Below are 25,234 nucleotides of genomic sequence, written 5' to 3'. Positions count from 1 at the left end.
GGAAGTCTCCAGAATACTGACAATTCTTGAAAATAATTAAGTATCTGCAAAATGCTATGGGACACCCTGCCGCGCCACATTTCTGCCTAGACCCGCCGGCGGGATTCTCTGTTAAGCCGGCTGGTCAATGGGGTTTCCGTTGTGGGCAGCCCCACGTCATCGGGAAACCCCCGGGCGCCGGCAAAATGGAGCATCCCACCGGGGGATAATCCCGCCCTCAGTCGTGAAAGTCCAGAAAAAAGTAAGTAATTAATTATTTGTAACTATTACTAACAGTTGTATCAATTTTATTGGTGTTTAAGTGTTACTGGTGAAATCTAAGTTCCTGCACACCTCCAGTCGTGAAGGTCGGCTGGTTATCAAAGGTGGATCCCAGGAAAAAAGGTTTGAAAAACACTGCTCTACAGGAGACGCCCACAGGTGTAACTATTGTGGTGAATATGCTGTGTATAGGGCATCATCTGTGTTTCGGGCATTCCCGTACCAGCCTCCCCGGACAGGTGCCGGAATGTGGCCACTAGGGGCTTTTCACAGTAACTTCATTGAAGCCTACTCGTGACAATAAGCGATTTTCATTTCATTTTCATCTTTTCTTTTAAGTATGTTTATTAAAGCATTTAATAAACATCAAACAAAACCACAACCGGGATGAAAAAGATAACCAACAAATAACAAGCAGGAAAACACAGCATTACTCAATAAATAGCCAAATACCGCACCCCGCCCTCCCGACTATATCCCCCACCCTCTCTGCCTCCACTTTTTCGAGTTAACCCTAATCCCCCCACCCCCTGTCCCCCTGTTGACTTAACTGTTCTGGAAGAAGTCAATGAACGGTTTCCATCTCCGGACGAACCATTCCATCGAACCCCTTAAGGTGAATTTAATTTTCTTCGATCTGAGGAAATTTGCGAGGTCGCTCACCCATACCCCTAGTTTCGGAGGTTCCGACCCCTCCACCCCAACACGTCTCTGGGCTACCAGAGAGGGAAAGGCCAGGACGTCGGCCTCTCTCGCCCCCTGGACTCCCGGGTCTTCCAACACTCCAAACACTGCCAATTCTGGACTCAGAACCACCTTCACCCTCAGTACCTCTGACATCACGTCAGCAAACCCCCGCCAAAATCCCGGCAACTTCGGGCAGGTCAAAAACATGTGAACATGATTCGCGGGCCCCTCCGCACACCACCCACACAAATCCCAATATCAACGAGTTAACCTTCTTGAAAAAGACCATGGGGATAAAAATCGGGAGGTTCTGGAAGGCAAGCAAAAACCTCAGGAGCACAGTCTGCATCTGCCCTGCCAATGACAACGGAAGGACATTCCATCTTTTAAATTCGCCCCTCATTTGCTCTACCAACCGAGACAGATTCAACTAGTGAAATGAAATGAAAATCACTTATTGTCACAAGTAGGCTTTAAATTAAGTTACTGTGAAAAGCCCCTAGTCGCCACATTCCGGCGCCTGTTCGGGGAGGCTGATACGGGAATTGAACCGTGCTGCTGGCCTGCCTTGGTCTGCTTTCAAAGCCAGCGATTTAGCCCCGTGCTAAACCAGCCCCTGGTGTGCGTTGCTCCCACCCCCACACCCTAAATACCCAGATGCCGAAAGCTCGCCCCCACCACCTTAAATGCAACGACAAATCTCCTCTTCAGCCCCCTCGCCTGATCGGAAAGACCTCACTCTTTCCCAATGTATAGGGCATCATGAATCACTGCTGTACCAGATTACTGCTGAGTACTGTGGTCACGTGAACAATTTGTTCACTCATTTGAGACAGTCTCTCTCCCTTTGAATTTTAGCTGGTAGAACCAGTTCTGTTTTGCAGGAAGATTTTTTAAAATAATCATGAATTTGAATATGAATGTCAAAATTACTTCCTGTGAAACCTAAACCAACCACATCGCATTCTCAGTAAGCTGATCTGAAGGAAAAGCTAGAAAAACTATTCAACTCAGACAGATACTGGAACGAAGAGGAACAAGCAGCACAGCCGCCTCACAATGGTATCTCCTCACTCTATGGTAGGTAAAGACAAAATATTGATTAATTATTTTTATTTCCCTTGACCAGTTTCACACTACTGCAATTGAATTTTCCACATCAGTGGATATTTTCACAAACTTATTCTGTAATCTGTTGGTTTATAAACAGTTTTTGTTTGTTTGGTCTTGTTAGTGCATAAGGTTTTCTTTTTTTTCAAATGATTTTTATTGAGTTTTTGGGATACAAAACAAATATGAATATGAGCAAACAGGAGTTAAAAAAGAGAAAATATGAGGTAAAATTAAGACACCTTGGGTGGCGACTATGGATTGAGTGGTCGCAGTTATAGCAGCTCCCGTTCGAGGCGGTATTTTCGGTCCTTTTGTTGCTATATTTATTTGGTTATATTGACATGGCAGTCAATATGGTCACCTTCCTTAATCCTAATTATGTTTACAATTAAAGAGTCGCCAGGTATCGCTCGATACCGCCACAAGGTTCAAACCCGAATACTGATCAAAGAGCCAATACACCAGTTAGTTAGTTCAAACTCAATACTATTTATTTACACACACAGTAATATCTACTCTCATGCACAAAGTACTACAAACGAAACTATCTCTAACGCTAACGCCTATACTTAACTTTGGGTGCCCACTCAGTCAGAGGAACAATGGCCGTTGTTCGAATTTGAGGTCGTTGGGTTCAAAGTGGTACAGGAGAACAGCTAAGGTTGTCTGTCTGGTAGCGAGTGTTGACCTTGGACTTACTGCTTCTGGTGATGCTGGTGGACGGGTCTCTCTGCTTCTAGAGCCGAGTCCAAGAGAGCGATTCTCTCTCGGGGGCTTCTTCTTATACCCGAAGGGGCTTCACGCGCTTTTGGGCCGGCCTTGAACTTGGCCCCACTTAATTGGGCCGCATCTTGATCACTGGTATTGATCTTGACCAATAAAGGGGTGGGTGCCCTGATGGGTGGGTGTGTCCTAGGTGGCCATTGGCCTTGCTTTGTTTCCGCTTTTGGTTTGAGGAGCTGGCGCCGGGATGTCTGGAGCTAGATCGGTTGCTTGAGTGTCTTTCCTTTGTTCCCGGAGATGGGCCACCAATATGTTAATTGACTTATAGTTTCAGTCTCGTCTGGGAGCTGCCTTCTCCAATATGCATGCAGGCTCTGTGCCTGCTTGCTTTCTTAACATTGTCCATATTTCCCTGCAGTCATTGCGATCATTCATTTTGTATTCTGGAAGTGACCATCCCAGGCGGCTACACTTTTACCCGATTGCCGAGGGCAATGGTGGTGAGGTTACATTGATTCCTGGTAAGAAGATCTTGAGGTGGGCCAGGCAAACGAGGAGATGTACCTGGGAGGGTAATCAGCTCTGGATATATCAGGACCTAGGCGCAGAACTGGCTAAGGGGATTCAACCAAGTCAAGACTGCCCTCTTTAAGAAGCGGGTGAAGTTCGGGATGCTGTACCCGGTCCGCCTCTGGGTGATACACAATAGTTGCAAGTATTATTTTGGAACACCAGAGGAGGCAATGGAGTTTGAGAGAGACAATGGACTGGCAGGAGCAGGAGGTCATTGAACTTTGGAGTAGGTGTGAGGGGATGTTGGTTCTCTCTGCCCCCTTTTTCGGGGGTGTTTTATTTTTGTTGTTATTGCTCTGTTTCTTTAGGGGGCATAGTCAGAGGAGAACCTCTTTTCACTCAGGTGTAATTTTTCTTTCTTATGGTGTTCTTTGGTGGGATGCTGGAAGATTGAGTGGGGTGTGTTATTGTTGTTTGCACCATGGAAGTGTGCGAGCAGGGGCGAGAAGGGGAATCAGTGAGAGGTAGGATGTGTGGCGCCGTGGGCGGGGCTGCCAAGCTAGCTGGACTAGCTAGTTCACAGGAGCGCAGTGGGGGTAAGCAGGTTAGAGGGGGATGCGATTGTTATTTTGTTTTGGTGGGGAGGGACGGACTGCTGACTGGGGTCGGGCTGTTGAAGTGTGATAAGGAGGGGGTCGGTGACGGTGAGCATCCAAGGGCGGGACTAGAAGATCACGTGATGCGGGCCGGGGCAAGGGCTGATTGGCGGAGGCCGCTGTGAGGTGCCTCCCAACCAAGCTGATCACATGGAATGAGAGGACTGAATGGATCAGCCAAATGGTCATGCGTGTTCCCGCACTTGAGGAGCTTAAAGGCAGATGTGGCGTTTTTAAAGGAAACGCACTTGAAGATTGGGGATCAGACCAGGCTAAGGAAAAGGTGGGTAGGCCAGGTCTTCCACTCAGGATTAGATAGGATGACGCATGGTGCAGCGGTGCTGACAAACAAGCGGGTAGCGTTTGAGGTGGGGGGGTTCAGTAGCAGATTCGGGGGAGGTAGGTTTGCGATGGTTAGTGGGAAATTGGAGACGATGCCAGCGGTCTTGGTGAACATTTAGGCCCCAAATTGGGATGACGTTGAATTCATGAGGCGGGTGATGGGGATAAATAAAGTCAAATATCCCATATGTCTTCTTAACCACCTTATCTACCTGTCCTTTTACCTTCAAAGATCTATAGATTTGCTCTGTACATCCGAGCATCCTACCATTTCTTGTGTATTCCCTTGCCTTGTTACTTCTTCCAAAATGTATCACCTCACAGTTTTCAGGGTTAAATTCCATTATGCCCATCTGACCAGCCTTTTAAATATTGTCCTGTAATCTAAGGCTCCTCTTTGCTATTATCACCCCGCCAATTTCCGTGTTACCTGCAAACTTATTATCCATAACCCCGACATTCAAGACTAGATCATTAATGTACACTACAAACAGCAAGGGACACAGCACCAATCCCTGCAGAATACCAGTGGACACAGGCCTCCAGTCACAATTGACTCTCACCCTATGCCCCCCTGCCCCTAAGCCAATTCTTGGATTCAATTGGCCTAATTGCTCTGGATCTCATGGGCGTTAACCTTCTTGACCAGGCTCCCATGTGGAACCTTGTCAAAAGCCTTACTGAAGTCCATGTAGACTATATCGATTGCAATGCTCTTATCTACACATCTTGCCACCTTCTAAAACTCAGCGAAATGTGTTTGACGAATACCCCACTGACAAAGCCATGTTGATTATCCTTGATTAATCCTTGCCTCTACAAGTGGAAATTAACTCTGTCCTTATAATTTCAATAATTTCCCCACCACTGTTGTTATACTCACTGGATTGTAATTACCTGTTTTCCCCCCACTTCACTTCTTTAATAATGGTACCACATCAACTGTCCTTCAGTCATCTAGCATGTTTCCTGTGGCCAGAGAGAATTTGAAAATTAGCATCAGAGGCCCGGTAATTTAATTCCTTGCCTCACACAGCAACCTTGGATACATCTCATCTGGGCCTGGGGATTTATCCATTTTAAAGTCCGTTAAAACCTCATCCCTCAATTCTAACCTGTTCAATTATATCACAGTCCATGGTTAGGATTGTCTATCACATTTTCTGGTGCAGCATGCCCCTGCTGGCAACGGGATCCTCTGACCCAGCAGCTGGCCAACGGGGTTTTCCATTGCAGGCACCCCCACGCTATCAAGAAATGTAGGATCCCGCTGACGGAGAATCCCGCTGCATCTCCCTGTTTTCTATACCTACATCGGCCTTCCCCATAGTGAACACAGATGCAAAATACTCATTTAATACCTTCGTCTTTTGGCTCCACGTACAGATTGCCACTTTGGTCCCCAATCGACCCAACTCTTGCCCTTAATACACTTAAAAAAACACCTTGGAATTTTCCTCTATTTTGCCCGCCAGTGTTTTTTCATGCCCTCTCATCGTTCTCCAAGTTTCCTTTTTATGTACCCTCCTGCACTTTCTACACTCCTCTAAGTCATCCATTGTTTTGAACCGCCTATGTCTGCCATATGCATCCCTTCTTTTCCTTATCCAATCCTTTAAGTCCCTTGATATCCAGGGTTCTCTGGACTTTTTGAGCCCACCCGTTACCTTTTATGTCAACATGTTGACTTTGTACTCTCTCTATTTCCTTTTTGAATGACTCCCACTGCTCAGATATTGATTTTCTTGCAAGTAACCACTCCCAGTCAGAAGGTCAGGTGAGACAGGATCACCTGGATTTTAACCTAAAAACTTTTGAGCAAAGTGGCATTCTGACTGAATTGCCACTCCATCACAAGTCACGCCCCACAGTTTTGATTGCATCTTTCCAGTGTCCTCTGAGACTGTGGGTGATATGCAGATGACTTAATCTGCTTTCATCTGAAACTGCACATTGTCTCCTGGAATATTCATGACATGAAATTTGATCCCGATCAAACTAAACTCTGGGAAACTCAATATGGTGAAAACCCAAATTAACCTTTGATTACCACCTTTTCTGTCATTTTTCTGAAGAGTATTGTGTCTGGGAATTGGGGAAACAAATCATCATGGTTCAAATAAATTGATATTGTGTTTTGTTTTTGTGTCAGGGCCACACATTTATACATATGAATTGGAGTAGGGGTTGGCCACTTGGCAAATTGAGCCTGTTATTGAATAAGATCATGTTTAACTGATTTTAAGAATCTATCCATTCTGCCTTACAAACATTCAAAGACTCATTTTCCACCTTGCGGAAGTAAGTTCCAAAGGATAACTACCTTCTGAGAGAAAAATATTCTTCTCATGAGCAACTGCTTATTTTTAAACAGTGACAACGGATTCCAGATTCTTCCACTGGGAGGAATTATCTTTTCCATATCCACCCAGTCAAGACCCCTCAGGACCTAATATTTTCAATCAAGTTGCTTTCTTCTCAACTCTAGCAGAAAAATAGCCAAACTTGTCCAACCTCTCCTCAGAAGTCGATGCTCTCATTCTTGGTATGAGTCAAATAAACATTCTCCGAACTGCTTCCAACTCTTTTACATCCTTAAATAAGGAGACCAGTACTGCACAGTGCTCCAGATGTGGCCTCATCAAACCCCACATAACTGAAGCATAGCCTCCCTACTTTTGTATTCAATTTCCCTCGCAATAAGCAACAACATTGCATTGGCTTTCAAAATTATCCGGGAGACGATGGCGTAGTGGTATTGTCGCTGGATGAGTATTTCAGAGACCCAGGATAATGATTTTGGGACCCCGTTTTGAATCCCACTATGGCAGATGGTGGAATTTAAACTCAATGAAATATCTGGAATTAAAAGCCTAATGATGATCGAAACCATTTTCAATTGTCGTAAAAACCCATCTGGTTCACGAATGTTCTTTCGGGAAGAAAATCTGCCATCCCTACCTGGTCTGGCCGACATGTGCCTACATGTGACCCCATGCAATGTGATTGACTCTTTTTATAAAAATAATTTTTTATTAAAGTTTTCACAAAATATCAACATCAAAAATATAAAGTACAAAATGCAAAAAATGTAAAGGAAACTCAGTAACAAAATAATAAATTAACACCCGCCCAAACACATAGCAAATATATATACCCAGATAAAACCTCCAATATAGAGAAACAAAGCTGAAATAAACCCCCCCCCCACCCCTCCCCCCCCCCCCCCCCCCCCCCCCCCCCCCCCCCCCCCCCCCCCCCCCCCCCCCCCCCACAGGTTGCTGCTGCCACTGATCGTTGTCTACCGTTCTGCCAGGAAGTCTAGGAACGGTTGCCACCGCTTGAAAAACCCCTGTACCGACCCTCTCAAAGCAAATTTCACCCTTTCCAATTTGATAAACCCAGCCATGTCATTGATCCAGGCCTCAACATTTGGGGGCCTCGCATCCTTCCACTGAAGAAGAATCCTCCGTCGGGCTACCAGGGACGCAAAGGCCAGAATACCAGCCTCTTTTGCCTCCTGCGCTCCCGGCTTCTCTGCAACCCCAAATATTGCGAACCCACAGCCCGGTTTGACCCTGGACCCTACCACCCTCGACACCGTCCTCGCTACGCCCTTGCAAAATTCCTCCAGCGCTGGGCATGCCCAGAACATATGGGTGTGGTTTGCTGGGCTCCCTGAGCACCTAACACACTTGTCCTCACCCCCACAAACCGGCTCATCCTTGTCCCGGTCATGTGTGCCCTATGCAACACCTTGAACAGTATGAGGCTGAGCCATGCACATGAAGAGGAAGAGTTCACCCTCCCTAGGGCATCTGCCCAAGTCCCCTGCTCGATCACCTCCCCTAGCTCCTCCATCCACTTACCTTTCAGCTCCTCCACCAAGACTTCCTCCTCCTCCTGCATCACCTGGTATATTGCCAAAATCTTCCCCTCTCCAACCCACACCCCCGAGAGCACCCTATCCTGTACCGTGCGTGGCGGCAGCAGTGGAAATCCCACCACTTGCTGCCTAACAAACGTCCTTACCCGTAGGTACCTAAACGCATTTCCCGGGGGGGAGCCCGTACCTCTCCTCCAGCTCACCCAGGCTCGCGAGCTTCCCATCCACGAATAGGTCCCCCAACCTCCTTATCCCTGCCCTGTCCCACCCCGCAAACACTCCATCTATCCTCACCGAGACAAACCGATGGTTTCTCCATATCGGGGTCCACACCGAGGCCCCCAACTCTCCCCTGTGCCGCCTCCACTGCTCCCATATTTTGAGGGTAGCCACCACCACCGGGCTCGTAGTATACCTCGTTGGAGGGAGCGGCAGCGGCGCCGTTGCCAGCGCCTCCAGACTCGTACCCTCACAAGACGCCGTTGCCAGCCTCTTCCATGCCGCCCCCTCCCCCTCCAGTGCCCACTTTCGCACCATCGCCACAATAGCAGCCCAGTAGTATCCACAGAGATTGGGAAGTGCCAGCCCCCCCCTATCGCTGCTGCGCTCCAGGAATACTCTTCTCACCCTCGCAGTCCCACGTGCCCATACATCCCCGTTATGCTCCTATTGACCCGTCTAAAAAAGACCTTCGGGATAAGAATGGGGAGGCACTGGAACAGAAATAAAAACCTCGGGAGCACCGTCATCTTCACTGACTGCACCCTACCCGCCAAAGGCAGCGGTAGCGCATCCCACCTCTTGAACTTCTCCTCCATCTGCTCCACCAGCCTCGTGAAATTAAGTCTATGCAGGGCCCCTCAGCTCCTGGCCACCTCGACCCCCAAATATCTAAAGCTCCTCTCGGCCCTTTTTAGTGGGAGCTCACCAATCCCCCTCTCCTGGTCTCCTGGGTGAATCACAAACAGCTCGCTCTTCCCCATGTTGAGCTTATACACTGAAAATTCCCCGAACTCCCTGAGGATCCTCATTACCTCCGGCATCCCCTCCACCGGGTCCACGACATAACGTAGCAGGTCGTCCGCATAGAGCGATACCCTAAGCCCCTCCCCGCCCCACACCAGCCCCCTCCAGTTCCTCGACTCCCTCAGTGCCATAGCCAGGGGTTCAATCGCCAGTGCAGGGGGGACTGGGGACACCCCTGCCTCATCCCTCGATACAGCCGAAAGTACTCAGACCTCCTCTTGTTCGTGGCCACATTCGCCACCGGGGCCTCATACAACAACCTGATGAACCCCTCCCCAAACCCGAACCTCTTCAGCACCTCCCACAAGTACCCCCACTCTACCAGATCAAAGGCCTTCTCGGCGTCCATCGCCGCCACTATCTCCGCCTCCCCGTCACTTGCTGACGTTCAGGAGCCTCCGCACATTCGCATTCAATTGCCTCCCCTTCACGAACCCCATCTGGTCTTCGTGAATGACCTGCGGTACACAATCCTCAATTCTCGAGGCTAAGACCTTCGCCAGCAATTTAGCATCCACATTTAGCAGCGAAATCGGCCTGTAAGACCCACACTGCAGGGGGTCCTTGTCCCGCTTTAGGATCAGGGAAATAAGTGCCCTGGACATCGTCGGGGGCAAAGCCCCACCCTCCCTTGCCTCATTGAAGGTCCTAACCAACAACGGGCCCAGCAAATCCACATACCTTTTGTAAAATTTGGCTGGGAAACCATCCGGCCCCGGTGTCTTCCTCCCCTGCATGCTCCCTATCCCTTTGGCCAGCTCCTCGAGCCCAATCGCCCCCAAACCCACCACCAGTCCCTCCTCCACCTTCGGGAACCTCAGTTGGTCCAGAAAGCGGCCCATTCCTCCCTCCGCCAGTGGGGGCTTGGACCGATATAGTTCCTCATAGAAGTCCCTGAAGACCCCATTGATGTCAACCCCACTTTGCGCCACACTCCCCCTCCTCTCCTTAACTCCCCCATCTCCCTAGCTGCGTCCCACTTCCGAAGCTGATGGCCAGCATCCGGCTTGCCTTTTCCCCATACTCATAGATCGCCCCCTGAGCCTTCCTCCACTGCGCCTCCGCCTTCCTGGTGGTCAACAGGTCGAATTCAGCCTGGAGGCTACGCCTCTCCCTCAACAGTCCCTCCTCCGGCTCCTCCGCATACCTCCTGTCCACTCCCATCAGCGAGTTTAACATAGTGACCACATAGGCCCCCACGTCCGACCCCTCCAGCTCCTCCGGGAGGCCCAGGATCCGCAGATTCTTCCGCCTCGACCGATTCCCCATCTTCTCGAACCGCTCCTGCCATTTCTTGTGGAGCGCCTCGTGTGCCTCCACCTTTACCGCCAGGCCCAAGATCTCGTCTTCGTGCTCCGAGACCTTCTGTCGGACCTCGCGGATTGCCACCCCCTGGGCCGCCTGGGTCTCCAGCAACTTATCAATGGAAGCCTTCATCGGCTCCAGCAGGTCCGCTTTAAGCTCCATGAAGCAGCGCTGGAGAGCCACCTGTTGCTCTTCCGCCCACTGCATCCACGCTGCTTGGTCTCCGCCCGCCGCCATCTTGCTTTTCTTCCGTCGCACTTTCTTTGGCTTCACCACCACTTTTTTAGTCGCCCCGCTCCTGGTTCAAGCCATACACTGTCGGGGGAATGCTGCAAACTCCTTCCCACACCGGGAAATGTCGAAACATTGCTGTTAGGGGCCCTGAAAAGAGCCCAAAAGTCCATTCTAAGCGGGAGCTGCCGAACGTGCGACTTAGCTCTGCAAAGCCGCAACCGGAAGTCCATGTGGTTGACTCTTAAGCCACAACAAGCCGCTCAGTTGTACTCAACCGCTACCTACACCTCAAGGACTGCAATGGTCAAGAAGGCAACTAACCACCATCTTCTGAAGGTCAACTAGGGATGGTCAATAAATGTTGGCTTAACCAGCAATATCTATGTCCCGCAAATAAAAAATTTTAAAAATTACTTGTGATTTGTGATTCATGCACTGGGATAACCAAATCCCTCTTGATTTATATAAATGATCAAAAGTTGAGACAGTAGTACTGATCATTTGTTACAACTTGCCAACCAGAAAATTATCCTTTTATGCCTACTTTTAGAACAGGATTCTCCGGCCCCGTTGTGCTCAAGCGAGAGCAGAATACGGCCGAGGAATCCTGGGAGACCTCCCAGTGAGCTTTCTGACTCACCTTGTGGGATTCACTGAAGTCCTGCAAGATGCTGAAACTCCGCCCCAAATGGGCGTGACCAAATGCCACTCCCAGAAGTCGGTCGTGAACCTACTTATGACCTACTTGCCCGAGATCCTCCGGCCTCCGTCAATTCTCCGGCCTCTGCAGGAAGGCTGCAGCTGGGCACCGATCAATGCTGGTCCACACACACATGGCCCACTTGGAACGGCATCCGGGCCATTGGAGACTCCTGGACGGTCAGGGTTAGTGCAGGGTGGCCCTTGGCCCACTCCCTGGAACACAAGCACCGTTGCGCTGCCAAGCTGGGAGAAGCACTGCCTGTGTGCCAGGGAGGCAGTGCAAGGGACCCTGAGTGCCAGGGTCACTGCCAAGGACCAGGGGACAAGGGGGCCCAGGCCCATGAAATGAGGGTGGAGGGGGTGTTTGAAGGGTGGGGAGGGCAGTTAAGTAGGGGCCTCTGGGAAATTGGTGGCAGGGGGTGATGGTGGGGGTCCTGGGAGAGAAAGTTTGTGTAAGGGGACTTGGAGGGGCCTGAAGAAGGGCCCCTAGGACCCCAAAACAGGGTGTCTTAATTTCAGGGGTATGGACTAGTGTCCATGTGTGTGAGGGGTGACATTGCCCATGGGTGGGGGGGTGTATGGGACCGACAAACGCACTTACAGATTGGGAGGTCCTTTCAAAATGGCAGCCCGATCTCTGAGTTGAGCTCCCCAGAGCTAACAAAAATTCTAAGTGTGGGCTAAACCGGTGAGAAACTCCCCAGGGCCCAAAAAAGTGGCAAACTGTCATTGAATAGCGGTGGGGAACTAACTCCCTGAAAAACCTGCCACAAATTAGAAATTTTGGGGGAGAATCGTGCCCTTTGTTCCCTGTTAGCCAGCCAATCTTCTATCTATGTCAATGTTGTAACCTGCATAAATCCCATCGGTTGGGGCAATTGGTCACCCCATGGAGATATTTTAATTTTTAACAACTGCATCATACAAAAGAACACAGCTGAATATAAAACAATCAGCAATACACAAAAAATATCCACAATACACCAAAAACAGAAACCGATGAACAAAGATTATTGTTGTAAGCCACCAGCTTTCAAGCCAACATACAGCCACCTCCCCCCCCCTTCCCAAACAGTAGCCCTGCATCGGCGCCACTCCCTGTTCAAGGGAAATGCAAACAACGGGGTCAGTGACCGCTTGGGACATGCCCAGCCATCCAGATCCCCGGCCACTTATTGGTTAGGAATCGAACAGAGTGATCAGGGCTCACCCAATTAGTGGGGCCCAAACTGAAGGATCGCCCAAAAGAGTGGGAAAACCCCCAAGTATCAGAAGAAGTGTTTGCCACATGTTCGTCCTCTCTTAGACCTGGTGCTCCAGTCACGGCATCTCCAATTGCAGCAACACCAGAAGCAAGTCCAAGTTCAATGCTCGCTACCAAACGGATGAGCCTAGCTGAGCAGCAGTTACTCCTTTGAACTCGATAGATCCAGAATCGAACAACGGCCACTGTTTCTCTGACCTAAGCTGGGTGCCCAAAGTTAAGTACAGGTTTTCTTAGTCGATCGGTGTAGTTAACAAGGAGTGTTTTTGTTGCATGACTAATTGTGTGTAAATAAAGTACCCTTGACCTTGAACTAACTAACTGGTGTTTGGCTCTTTGACCGATAGCCGGTTGAACCTTGTGGTGGTATCATTTGATACCTGGTGACTCTAAGCATTAGAATATAGATAACATAGAAAGAAGTGCAAACTCACTGATTGCCATAATTGGAACAGAGCCACAGAAAGGACAGAGTAAAAGAAGAAAAGGCAACATCCCCTTGTAACAGTTCAACCCAAAAAGCAGTGCAATTACACAAGAGATCAAGACAAAATAGAGGATAACCACAAAAGAGCACAGACAGACACAATACAAAAAAAAACCCAACAAACAACCGAGAAGACTAAGCCACCAGCACTCCAGCCAGCGCACACAAATAAAGGTGTTACATTTGCGATTTTATAATATAATAGGATCTTCCCCAAATTTAGGATATTTTGTAAAATTAAAACACTGACTATCTGTCCAGCCATTTCTTTTCAGACCCCAGGAGGAAGTGCATCAGGACCTGGGCACTTGTCAGCCCGCAACTTCAAGAAAGCTTCTCAGTCTGGCATCTCTGCTCATTGAAATTTTCATGAGTTCATCCCTCCCCTCCATTTCCTGATTTACAGCTATTTCTCAGATGTCACTTGTATCCTTTATCACGAAGACTGATGTAAAATACCTGCACAATCAACTGCCATCTTCTTATTTTCCATTATTAATTCCCCTCATTTTCTATAGGACCGAATCTCACCTAACTCTTATGTTTTTTGAATATCTATAGAAACTCTTACCAGGGGCGGGATTCTTCATTGCAGAAACTAAATGTTGACAGTGGGACTGAATTGATGGACTTCTGCGACAGCAAAATTGGGCAATTCATCAACCATTGATGGGCTCGCACTGGTGCCATGCGGAACACGATTCATTTGAATGAAAAATGGTGTTGGATTCGCCAAAGTCAGGATTGACACTCGAGAGGCTGACAAGCTGAAGCCGCATATTAGCACTCCACACCCCACACACACACACACACACACTTGTCCCAGCCAACAAGATGGCATCACGGAGAGCGGCACCTCAGTTTGCAGACGCTGAGCTCCAGACCCTGCGAGATGCCGTGGGGGAGAGGTGGGCTACCCTGTACACTGGGGTGTAAAGGAGGTTGCCACCCGCCACCATACACGGGACCTGGTTGGTGGGCGTAGAGAGGCAGTTGTCAGGGTGGAGGTTGGTATTGGGCGAGCAAGTGAGACCTCGCTGAGTTGCGGTTCCCCATAGCACGTGTGTCACCTCCAACACCACTCTTAGACCCCCCCCCCCGCATTCCCCTCCACCACTAACCCAACCCTGCGATCCTATAATGCGTTATGTCCTGTGTCTTGCAGGATCCCCTGGCGATGAGGCAGGTCCTTCTGGTGTCACCTGCCCCAACCCCAACCCCAACGGATAGCAGCGAGGAACAGGACACGGTCAGCGACGGGAGCTCTTGATCTACAGCTCGAGACAACCGGGAGCACCAGTTTGGGGATGACACTTAATTCCCGGCTGTCTCCAACATCCTCCAGCATCCCAGAGACATTCACCTCGCTTGGGAACTTTAGTGAAGAGGCTCCTGGGGCACTATCTGGTGCGCACCATACATACCTTGCTGTATAGCTGGTGGAAGTATGAACCCTCGAGGGGGCAGACAGTTAGAGGAGAGCCTGACCCCAGGAACTAGCTGCCGTCCAGACGGGTTTCTGGAAAGAGTAGTCCCATCGATAGTGGAGATGCGGTCAAAGAGACAGGGACTGCATTAGGGGGTGTCAGCAACCATCCAGCAACTGCAGTTGGAGGAGTCCAAACACCTGCAGGGGCAGGAGATGATGCTGACCATGTGTGTCACCAAGGCCAACACCTCACGGGTAGCGTCTGCGGTGGAGGCCTTGGGGGCAAAGATATCTTCCATGTGTCAAGATGTCCAAGGCCTGGGACATTCTGTGTGGGTGGTGGCTGAAGCCATTAACAGGGTGACCCTGTCACAGGAAGCCATGTACCAGGACCAGGGGAGGGTGAACAACCAGAAGTCGTTCAGGCACCAACGGCATAGCTAAGAAAAGGAATGAGGATCTAAAAAGTGATTTTAGGGAGTTAGGTTGGAAGCTAAAGAGCAGGACAAGCATAGTAGTAATCTCAGGATTGCTACCGGTGCCACATGCAAATGAGCCAAGGAACAGAGAGCGAGTGCACTGAACCTGCTACAGGAGGGAAGGCTTCAGATCTGTGGATCATTGGGATAACTTCTGGGGAAGGTGGGATGTACATGAAGGACGGATTGCACCTAAACTGGAGCGGCGCAAATATCCTGGGTGGGAGGTTTTCTGGAGCTCTTCGGGAGGGTTTAATCTAGTTTGGCAGGGGGATGGAAACCAGAGCTATGGATCAGAGAATAGGGTAGCTGTTGAACAGGCAGAAATAGTATGCAGTGAGTCTGGAAGGAAGGATAGACAGTTGATCAAGCAAAGTTGCACTCAATGGCATGGGTTAAAGTGTGTCTGTTTCAATGCAAGGAGTGTCAGGAATAAGGGAGATGAACTTCTAGCATAGATCAGTACTTGGAACTACGATGTTGTAGCCATTACAGAGACATGGATTTCACAGGGGCAGGAATGGTTATTAGATGTTCCAGGGTTTAGATGTTTTAAGAATAATAGGGAGGGAGGTTAAAGAGGAGGGGGAGTGGCACTGTTAATTAGGGTGTGCACCACAGCTGCAGAAAAGGAGGTAGTTGAGGAGGTGTGGCTACTGAGTCAGTATAGATGGAAGTCAGAAACAAGAAAGGAGCAGTCACTTTATGGGAGTTTTCTATAGACCCCCCAATAGCAGCAGAGAGATGGAGGAATAGATTGGGCAGCAGATCTTGGAAAGGTGCAGGAGTAACAGAGTTGTTGTCATGGGTCACTTCAACTTCCCTAATATTGACTGGAACCTTCTTACTGCAAATGGTTTGGGTGGAGCAGATTTTGTCAGGTTTGTACAGGAAAGATTCCTGACTCAATGTGTAGATTGGCCGACTAGTGGGGAGGCCATATCGGAATTTGGTGCTCGGCAATGAACCAGGCCAGGTGTCAGATGTCTCAGTGGGAGAGTATTTTGGTGACAGTGACCACAACTCCTTGACCTTTACCATAGTCATGGAGAGGGATAGGAACAGACAGTATGGGAAGGTATTTAATTGGGAGAGGGGAAATTATATGGCTATTAGACAGGAGCTGAGGAGTGGGAACAATTGTTCTTGGGGAAATACACAACAGTAATGTGGGGGTTGTTTAAGGAGCACTTGCTGCGAGTGCTGGATAGTTTTTTCCCACTGAAACGAGGAAGGAATGGTAAGGTGAAGGAGCCTTGGCTGACAAGAGAAGTGGGGCTTCTAGTCAAGAGGAAGAAGGAAGCTTACATAAGGTTAAGGAAGCAAGGATCTGGCACAGCTCCAGAGGGTTGCACGGTAGCCAGGAAGGAAATCAAGAATAGACTTGAGAGAGCTAGAAGAGGACATGAGAAAGCCTTGGCGGGAAGGATTAGTGAAAACCCCAAGGTGTTCTACACTTCTGTGAGAAATAAGAGGATGATGAGAGTGAGAGTAGGGCCGATCAGGGATAGTAGAAGGAACTTGTGCCTAGAGTCTGGGGAGATAGGGGAGGCCCAAAATGAATATTTTGCTTCAGTATTCACTAGAGAGAGGGACCTTGTTGCTCATCAGAACAGCGTGAAGCAGGTTAATAGACTCAAACAGGTTGATATTAAGAAGGGGGATGTGCTTGAAATTTTGAAAAGCATCAGGATAGATAAGTCCCCTGGATATACCGAAGGTTACTACGGGAAGCGAGGGAGGAGATTGCTGCGTCGTTGGCAATGATCTTTGCGGCCTCACTCGCCATTGGAGTCGTACCGGATGATTGGAGGGAGGCGAATGTTGTTCCCTGTTCAAGAAAGGGAATAAGGAAATCCCTGGGAATTACCGACCAGTCAGTCTTACATCTGTGGTGAGCAAAATATTGGAAAGGAGGTGCAGAGGAGATTTACCAGGATGCTGCCTGGACTGGAGGGCATGTCTTATGAAGAAAGGTTGAGGGAGTTAGGGCTTTTCTCACTGGAGCGAAGAAGAAAGAGTGGTGAATTGATAGAGGTGTACAAGGTGATGAGAGGCATAGATAGAGTGGATAGCCAGAGACTTTTCCCCAGGGCAGAAATGGCTGTCACAAGGAGACATCATTTTAATGTGATTGGAGGAAGGTATAGGGGAGATATCAGAGGTAGGTTCTTTACACAGAGAGTGGTGGGCGCGTGGATTGCACTGCCAGCAGAGGTGGTGGAGTCAGAGTCATTGGGGACATTTAAGCGACTCTTGGATAGGCACATGGACAGCAGTAAATTGAAGGGGTGTAAGGTTGATCTTAGTTTGGGATAAATGGTCGGCACAACATCGTGGGCCGAAGGGCCTGTACTGTTCTATGTTCTATAATACCGGGTCAGGCTCACTAATGATATGCGGACGGCGTTTACTGTACATGTGGAGTAGAACACATTGACACCGCTGTCAAGGCACCGGAACATGCGTGCCGGTCACGATTTTGGCTTTGTGACTGATTCTCCGCCAAATTGCCTTTCCCGATTTCAGAGTCGGCCATCGGAGAATTTCTAGATAGCTGTCTCTCATATGCTAATTTTTCCATTCTTATTAATCTTTTAGTCCTACTCTGCTACTTTTTATATTCTGCCCAATCTTCTGGTCTGCCAACCAGTTATATGACTTTTCTTTAAGTTTAATACTATCTTAAATTTTTTTAATTAACCATGGATGGTGGGTCCTCTCCTTGGAATTTTTCTTCCATGTTAGAAAGTGTCGATTTTGTGTAGTCTGAAATAATCCCTGAAATGTCTGCCACTGCATCTCTATTGAACGACTTTACCAGTTCGCTTCAGCTAGCCCTGCTTTCATTGCCTCATAATTGCCCTTATTTAAGTTCAAAATATGAATGTAAAATTCAATCACATTATGATTGCTGCTACCTAGGGTTCCTTCACTATGCGGTTATTGTGTATAAGTAGATTAAAATCCCCCATGATAATCACAGCACATTTCGAACAAGCTCCCACTCTTTCTTCCTTGATATCCTATCCTGCAGTGTGGTTATTGTTAGGGGGCTTGCAGACCACTCCCACAAGTGACTTCTTGCCTTTCTCATCTCTATCTGTTGTAACCCGCACATGGCCCACAGGGTTAGAAAAATTAGCCTCCCCTGAGTCTCATTGAGTACGAGCTCCCCTGCTCAGGAGCAGGATAAAAGACTTTCGCCACAATTCTCCGGAAAAATTTTGAAGTGTGGTAGCGAGTGCGAATTGCAGCGAGGCCGGCAACGCAATTCAATGTTAATTGGCCCAGATCGGCGGAGGGGTGCCGGACTTAAGAATCTTCACCCCACCGGAGGTGACTGAGCTGGCTGACGACAGATCGGACAGCTATGTGGAGGCTGGTGGATGCCACAGAGGTGAGGAACCACCGGGTTCCACCTGTCAAACTTAAGTTGTTATTGCCTTATTGACTGACCCATCCCTCACACTGACCACATGCTAATTCTCCCGTAGGTCCTCCAGTGGATGGTGCCAGCCCATCCTGGGCTCCCTCTCCTGACTCTGAGGTGAACACCTCAGAGGAGAGCTCCGAGGATGCAACAGTTAAAGTTGCGGCACAGCTGTCATTACCACCCTCCACCAGCACAAATACATGCACCTCGTTGAGATATGTTAGTGGACAGGCTTCGGGGGCACAATCTGGTGAGCACCACATTGCTGATAATACACACCAGGTGGAGGCATTGGCTATAATAGCAAACTTCTAAATGGCAGCGCTGGGATTAAATCAGTGTTGCACAATGAGCCTACTTTGTATATTTAATTGCATGCCTGTATTGCCTCCACTAACAACCTCATGAAGATTGCTTCCATCACACAGTGCTCCAGATATGTGTGCATGCACACCTCCCAACATAATTACATGTACAGCATTTCGCAGCCACAGTTTAGAGATTACGGGTGAAGAAAATGATCCCATGTCAGATGATTAACTTCTTCTTGCATCTTGTCCAAGCCTAGAAAAAAGGCTCCACTAACATGGGGTGATCAACTCGTGTTTTGGGGTCACTTAGGATTTCTACAGAGTTGAGAATTGTTCAGGTAAAAGTTGAGTTTGCAACCAAAGAGGCACTTGAAGAAAGTTTTAGCAATGGAGGAAGATTGGAAACTCTATTTTGGAGACAATAAGCCAAGAATATCTGTCAGTAAAAGGCTGAGGCCATCAAAGGTAAGAGATGGTCATTGGCTGGACTTAACAGGAGCAGAAATGAAGACCAGAATAGCAGATGGAGTATGCAATGGAGAGGAACAAATGTGCAGTCATACAAACATTAGGGGAAGGAAAGGAAAGAACTGAGCACAAGAATAAGAGGGAAGAAGAAGGGGTTAAAGGATATATGCCTTGGGATGGGGGTCGTGGGGAAATTAAGACTTAAATATTTTATAGGCTTGGGGATTTTCTGAAATAAGTCGTAGAAGATTGAATAAATGTGGATCTGAAATGTTAATCTAAGTCGACATGAGCATGAGTACCAACATGAGAGGATCACGTAGGAATGTGAGAAGGATTCATTACTTTATGGATAGTCATTGGGTGAATGTTTTCTTTGCATGCAGGTTGCCAATGAATTGGCAATATTGGTGCCATTCTTCACATATGTCTGCATCTATATGGCCATCGATCTTCTATTCTCTGTACCAGTTTGGTTGAAGGGATTAACAAAAATCTTGCCAATCATCTGTTTGTGCATGTTCGTCGTGCACAATGAAAAAAAGTTTTCATATGGTCATCACAGTCTTCGAAAACTACTCATGGGCCTCATTCTTTCGGCAGTGGGTGATGTGCTTCTGCTCACGGATAGTAATAAGCTTTTCATTGTAGGTAAGCAGAATATTTTGCAATTAGATCTTGATGCAGATTGGAATAAGCATATGAACACAATAAAATGTTTTTCTAATTGCCTTGTAGCTAGCAATTGTTCATCTGGAATCCAAGGCAATTTGTCTCACATTCACTTGGCAATCTCAAACCATGGGAAGGTTATTGATGGAGCGCCATTTAAAATTATATTACTCTGCAGGAAAAAAATTGGCACTAACCCAATGCATCCAAAAGGAGTGGAAATCTTGTCTGCTGATTACAGTGATGTAAACAGTGTCCAGTTACGGTTTATATGAAGAGATGCAGCAATTATCCAGGCCTCGCAGTATCCTGTAAGTTTCAATAAGACCCCCCCCCCCCCTTGTCCTTCTGAACTCCAATGATACAGACCCAGAATCCTCAACTGCTCCTCACATGAAAAGCTCTTCATTCCGGAGACCATTCTTGTGAACCCTTTCCAAGGCCAGCACATCCTTCCATAGATAAACGGCCCAAAACTGCTCACAATATTCCAAATGGGGTCTGACCTGAGCCTTCTACAACCTCAGAAGCACATCCCTGATCTTGTATTCTAGCCCTCGCGACATGAAGGCCACAGTTGCATTTGCCTTCCTAACTGCTGACTGAATCTGCACATTAACCTGAAGACAATATGTGAACAAGGACTCCCAAGTCTCTTTATGCTTCTGATTTCCTAAGCATTTCCTCATTTAGAAAATAATCTACGCCTCCATTCCTCCTTCCAAAGTACATAACCTCACACATTGTATTCCGTCTGCCACTTCTTTGCCCACTCTCCTAGGTGTCCAAATCCGTCTGCAGCCCCCTGCTTCCTCAATACTATCTGCCCCTCTGCAGATCTTTGTATCATCTGCAAACTTAAGTTCCTTCTTCCAGATCATTAATGTATATTGTGAAAAGTTGTGGTCCCAGCACAGACCCCTGAGGCTCACCACTAGTCACCGGCCGCCATCCTGAAAAAGACCATTTTATGCCCACTCTCTGCCTTCTGCCCATCAGCCAATCCTCTATCAATGTCAGGATCTTACCCTTAACACTACGAGCTCTTAACTTATTTAACAGTCTCCTGTGCGACACCTTGTCAAAGGCCTTCTGGAAATCTAAATAAATCACGTCCACTGGTTTTCCTTTGTCTAACTTCATTGTTACCTCCTCAAATAACTCTAACAGATTGGTCAGACATGACCTACCCTTGCCGAGGCCGCGCTGACTCAGCCCTATTTTATCATGCACAAATTGTGTTTAACCAGTTTGATGTGATGACAGGCAAGGATGGTGATGGGAATGTGGTTGATATGGTCAATATCAGTAGTGGGCAACCTGCGGCCCACAAGACATTTTGTTGACCGTTGCCCACGTGCAGGGTTGCCACATACTGCTCATTTCTGTCCATGTAGTTTTTACTACCGGTATGACTGAAGTGATCGCATATAAAGAGAAGTGAAGTACTGATTGCTCACAACATTGATTGTGAGAGCCGTGTGCTCCCTCTGCGACCAAAGTACAAATATTTAGTTTGTTTATTCCATTTGAAGTTGATGATAGTTCTATTAAGGATTTTCTATAACTCGTCATGGTGTGTATTAAATGTATTTAATTTTATACATGGGGTCATGGTTGGTCAACAATTTCAATCCTGCGGCCCACTGAGATGAAGGTGGGACACTAATGCGACCCACTCACTTGCTTAGCTTGCCCATCACTGGTCCATATGAATTTCTAAAAGCATTTTAAGAATACAGTCCATTTAATAATCCACACCATGGACCAAAATTGGAAGTGACACCACGGAATTCGCCAGGGGTCTGTACTGGGACCACAACTTTGTTTTGTACATAAATTAATAACTTATATTGATGGTGCACAGGGCACAATTTCAAAATTTACTGCTGACAGAATGCTTGGAAGCATTGTGAACTGTGAGGAGGATAATAATGGACTTCAAGAAGACATCGACAGGCTCGTGGAATGGGCACGATTTTTGAAATTGAATTCAGAGAAGTGTGAAATGATACATTTTGGTAGGAAGAACAAGGAGAGGCATTATAAATTGAAGTGTACAATTCTAAAATGGGTGCAGGAACAGAAAGACCTGAGTGTGTAAATCCTTGAAGGTGGTAGGGGCAGGTTGAGAAAGTAATTGAAAAGGCATAAAGGATCTTGGGATTTATGAAGAGAGACATATCGAGCGCAAAAGGAAGGAAGTTATGAGAAATCTTTATAAAAGACTAGTTCAGCCTCAACTGGATTGCACACTTCAGGAAGGATGTGAAGACTTAAGAGAGGGTGCAGAAAATATTTCAGAGAATGGCTTCAGGGATAAAGGACTTCAGGTTGGACAGATTGGAGAAACTCAGACTGTTCTCCTTGGGGTAGAGAAGATTAAGAGAAGATGCGATAGAGATGCATCAAGAGTGATCTGGACAGAGTCAATCGGGATAAACTGTTCACATTGACGAAGTGTGGAGAATCAGAGGTCACAGATTCTAGGTAATTAACTAAAGAACCAAAGGCAGCATGTGGGGAAATATTTTTATGCAGAACGTTGTGCCCGAAAGGGTGGTGGAGGCAGATTCAGTCTGACTTTTAAAAAGGAATTGGATAAGCACCCAAAGAGAGAAAACATTGCAGGGTTACGGAGAAGCAGGACCAGCTAAATTTCTCTTGCAGACAGCTGGCACAGGTTCAACAAGTCGAGAGAACCTCCGACTAAATAGCTGCCCCCATTCTATTATTCTGTTGTAAAACAACAAAAATTTGCATTGTTATAGTATTTTCAGCATAAAGCATTGTTCCAAGACAGTTTAAATTCAGTCCTGTTTTACACTAATCATAAATTAGAGGGGTGTAAGAATTACTAAATTCATTTCTTTTTAATTTCAGGTGGAGCCATGTTTGCTTTTGCCCACTGTTTCTACATATCAGCCTTTGGCTTCACGCCTCTGAATCTCCGAGCAGGAGGTTTGGTGGCCTCTGTAGTCATGCTGGTTTTGATCTTTTTCAGCAAATATTGCAAGATGCTGCAGATGCTACTGCTCTGCTGTTACGCCACCTTGATTGGGGTCATGGCCTGGAGAGCAAATGCTGAAGTGGTGTTCTGTAGCCAAAGGACAGCAACCAAGGTGACTGGTGCAGTTGGAGCTGTGCTTTTTCTTGTATCTGACTTCACTGTGGCTACAAACCAGCTATGTTTTCTTGTGCCACATGACCAGTTCATTGTCATGACCACCTACTATCTGGCACAACTGTTTATTACTCTTGGTATTGTAAGAGACAACAAAAGAAAGGGTGACTAGATTTAACTGTGCAATGGAGATTGTTTGATATTGCAATTTTAATTAAACTTCAATTGTTTTTCAATGTAATCGATATAGATATACAGTATCAATCCAATTACCCAGTTTGTAAAAGCAAAGTACTGGAAATCTGAAACAAAAACAGAAAATTATGTAACAGCTCTGGCAGCATCTGTAATAAGACAAACAGAATTAATGGGCGGAATTTTTGAAAAATTATACAGAGCGACAGATCAGGTGAGAAAAGCAGTGTGAAACTCGCTGGTTTTGCAGATGACTTTTCTGGCCAGATCAAATGCCACTCTGTACAATTTCAAAATGCTGGCAAGGATTATCCAGCCAGCAGGGAGGGGGAAGAGGTCTAAACTCCGCCCCCAACCAACCCCTATCAGACATCGGACACCAGCAGACAAGGAGAACACCCCAGTCCTCCAACACAGAGGGGTGACCTCTCCCCACCACTCAATGATCGGATTCTGTGGGGAATGGGATCAGGAAAAAAATTCTAAATTGAGGTGAGAGTTCATCAAAACACGTTTGTGGTCTGAACTCTCTCCTCCATTTGAAATTTTCCCCAAACGCCTCCCTCATAATGCCATCTGAAAGTTGTTTTGATTTCACAGAGCCAACCTTTGTTCTGTTATTCCTTACATTCTACCATCATCAGCACATTCTTTAGTCTTTAACATTACCATTAAAACTCACTTTGCATAGGATTTCATGGCTGTTGACGCCAGCGGGAAATTTTGGTCTCACGACGGCACACGGGTTTCCTGCGGCCAGGGGTGCTGTCAACAGGAAATTCCTTTGACAACAGCGAGCACTGTGTGGCCATAAGTGCCTCCCACGGGGATTCTGCCAGCCCTGGCGGTTCCCCATGGTCCGCATCATCGTGTCGACACCCTCGGCGATGCTCCTCAGTGGCTGGGACATGCTCTGCAGTGCCTCAACAATGCCCACCTGCGACTGGGACAAGCTCCACAGTGCCTCGGCCAATCCCATCTGAGAGCGGGGCTTGAACCAGCTGACCCCCCGTTCCAAGGTGAACACAAGTGCCCTATGGGCACCGAACGGGAGGATGGGGTGCTGGGTGCCAACCCAGACCCATCCTATGGAGTGGTAACGGTGACCACCAGCTCCCCTGAGTTCCACCCCTCTGAGGCCGCATCTCACAGTCAGCACACGGACAGGGTGACACGGCTGTGCATGTGCTTCCAACAACTGAGCAGAGGCCCTCCAGCTCCAGAGCCCCTAGAGGACGCCTACCAGGGGCATCGAAGGCCACGGGGGAGGTAAACAGCTGGCTGCCTCCACCTCTGAAGTGTATCCTGGAGGCACACCTAGACATGGTGCTAGAAGCTAAGAAGGCAAAGCACATTGAAGATCACTGAGGGCACCGGGGGATGGGGTGGGGGCAGCCAGGTAGGGGTGAGGGGCGATAGAGGGTGACACCTATGTGGTATAGAGTATGTGGTGTTGCCTCCCACAGTGTTCACGCACAGTGTGCATGCATCAAGGTGTGATTGGGATGCTAGGCAATGACTCCCACCCACGGGAATCCACTTGGGTTGTGTGAAGTGCTCATAGATACATAGAAGATAGGAGCAGGAGGAGGCCTTTTGGCCCTTCGAGCCTGCTCCTCTATTCATCACGATCATGGCTGATCCTGCTTTCTCCCCATAAGAAAGCCTAATCCTGCTTTCTCCCCATAATCTTTGATCCCATTCTCCCCAAGTGCTATATCCAGCCGCCTCTTGAATATATTCAAAGTTTTCGCATCAACTACTTCCTGTAGCAATGAATTCCACAGGCTCACCACTCTCTGTGTGAAGAAATATCTACTTATCTCTGTCCGAAATGGTTTACCCTGAATCCTCAAATTGTGACCCTTGGTTCTGGACACACCCATCATTGGGAACATCTTCCCTGCATCTACCCTGTCTA

General features: G+C 47.7%; 2 protein-coding genes across 3 annotated transcripts in view; one reads left to right on the top strand and one right to left on the bottom strand.

Annotated features, from left to right (window-relative positions):
* polm (polymerase (DNA directed), mu) overlaps window positions 1-25,234 on the bottom strand; it is a 215,384-nt gene that overhangs the window by 182,925 nt on the left and 7,225 nt on the right. The window lies entirely within an intron of this gene.
* LOC119957410 (lysoplasmalogenase-like protein TMEM86A) lies at window positions 1,962-23,359 on the top strand. Its single transcript, XM_038785460.1, has 3 exons — window positions 1,962-2,028; window positions 19,709-19,973; window positions 22,878-23,359. Exons 1-3 carry the CDS (start codon window positions 2,008-2,010, stop codon window positions 23,288-23,290), a joined length of 699 nt encoding a protein of 232 aa, XP_038641388.1. The 5' UTR covers window positions 1,962-2,007; the 3' UTR covers window positions 23,291-23,359.

Source organism: Scyliorhinus canicula, chromosome 26 (assembly GCF_902713615.1).
Source record: "Scyliorhinus canicula chromosome 26, sScyCan1.1, whole genome shotgun sequence".
In the NCBI taxonomy this organism is placed as follows: Eukaryota; Metazoa; Chordata; class Chondrichthyes; order Carcharhiniformes; family Scyliorhinidae; genus Scyliorhinus; species Scyliorhinus canicula.
The sequence above is the reverse complement of the archived record's forward strand: the minus strand, read 5'-3'. Positions and strand labels throughout refer to the sequence as shown.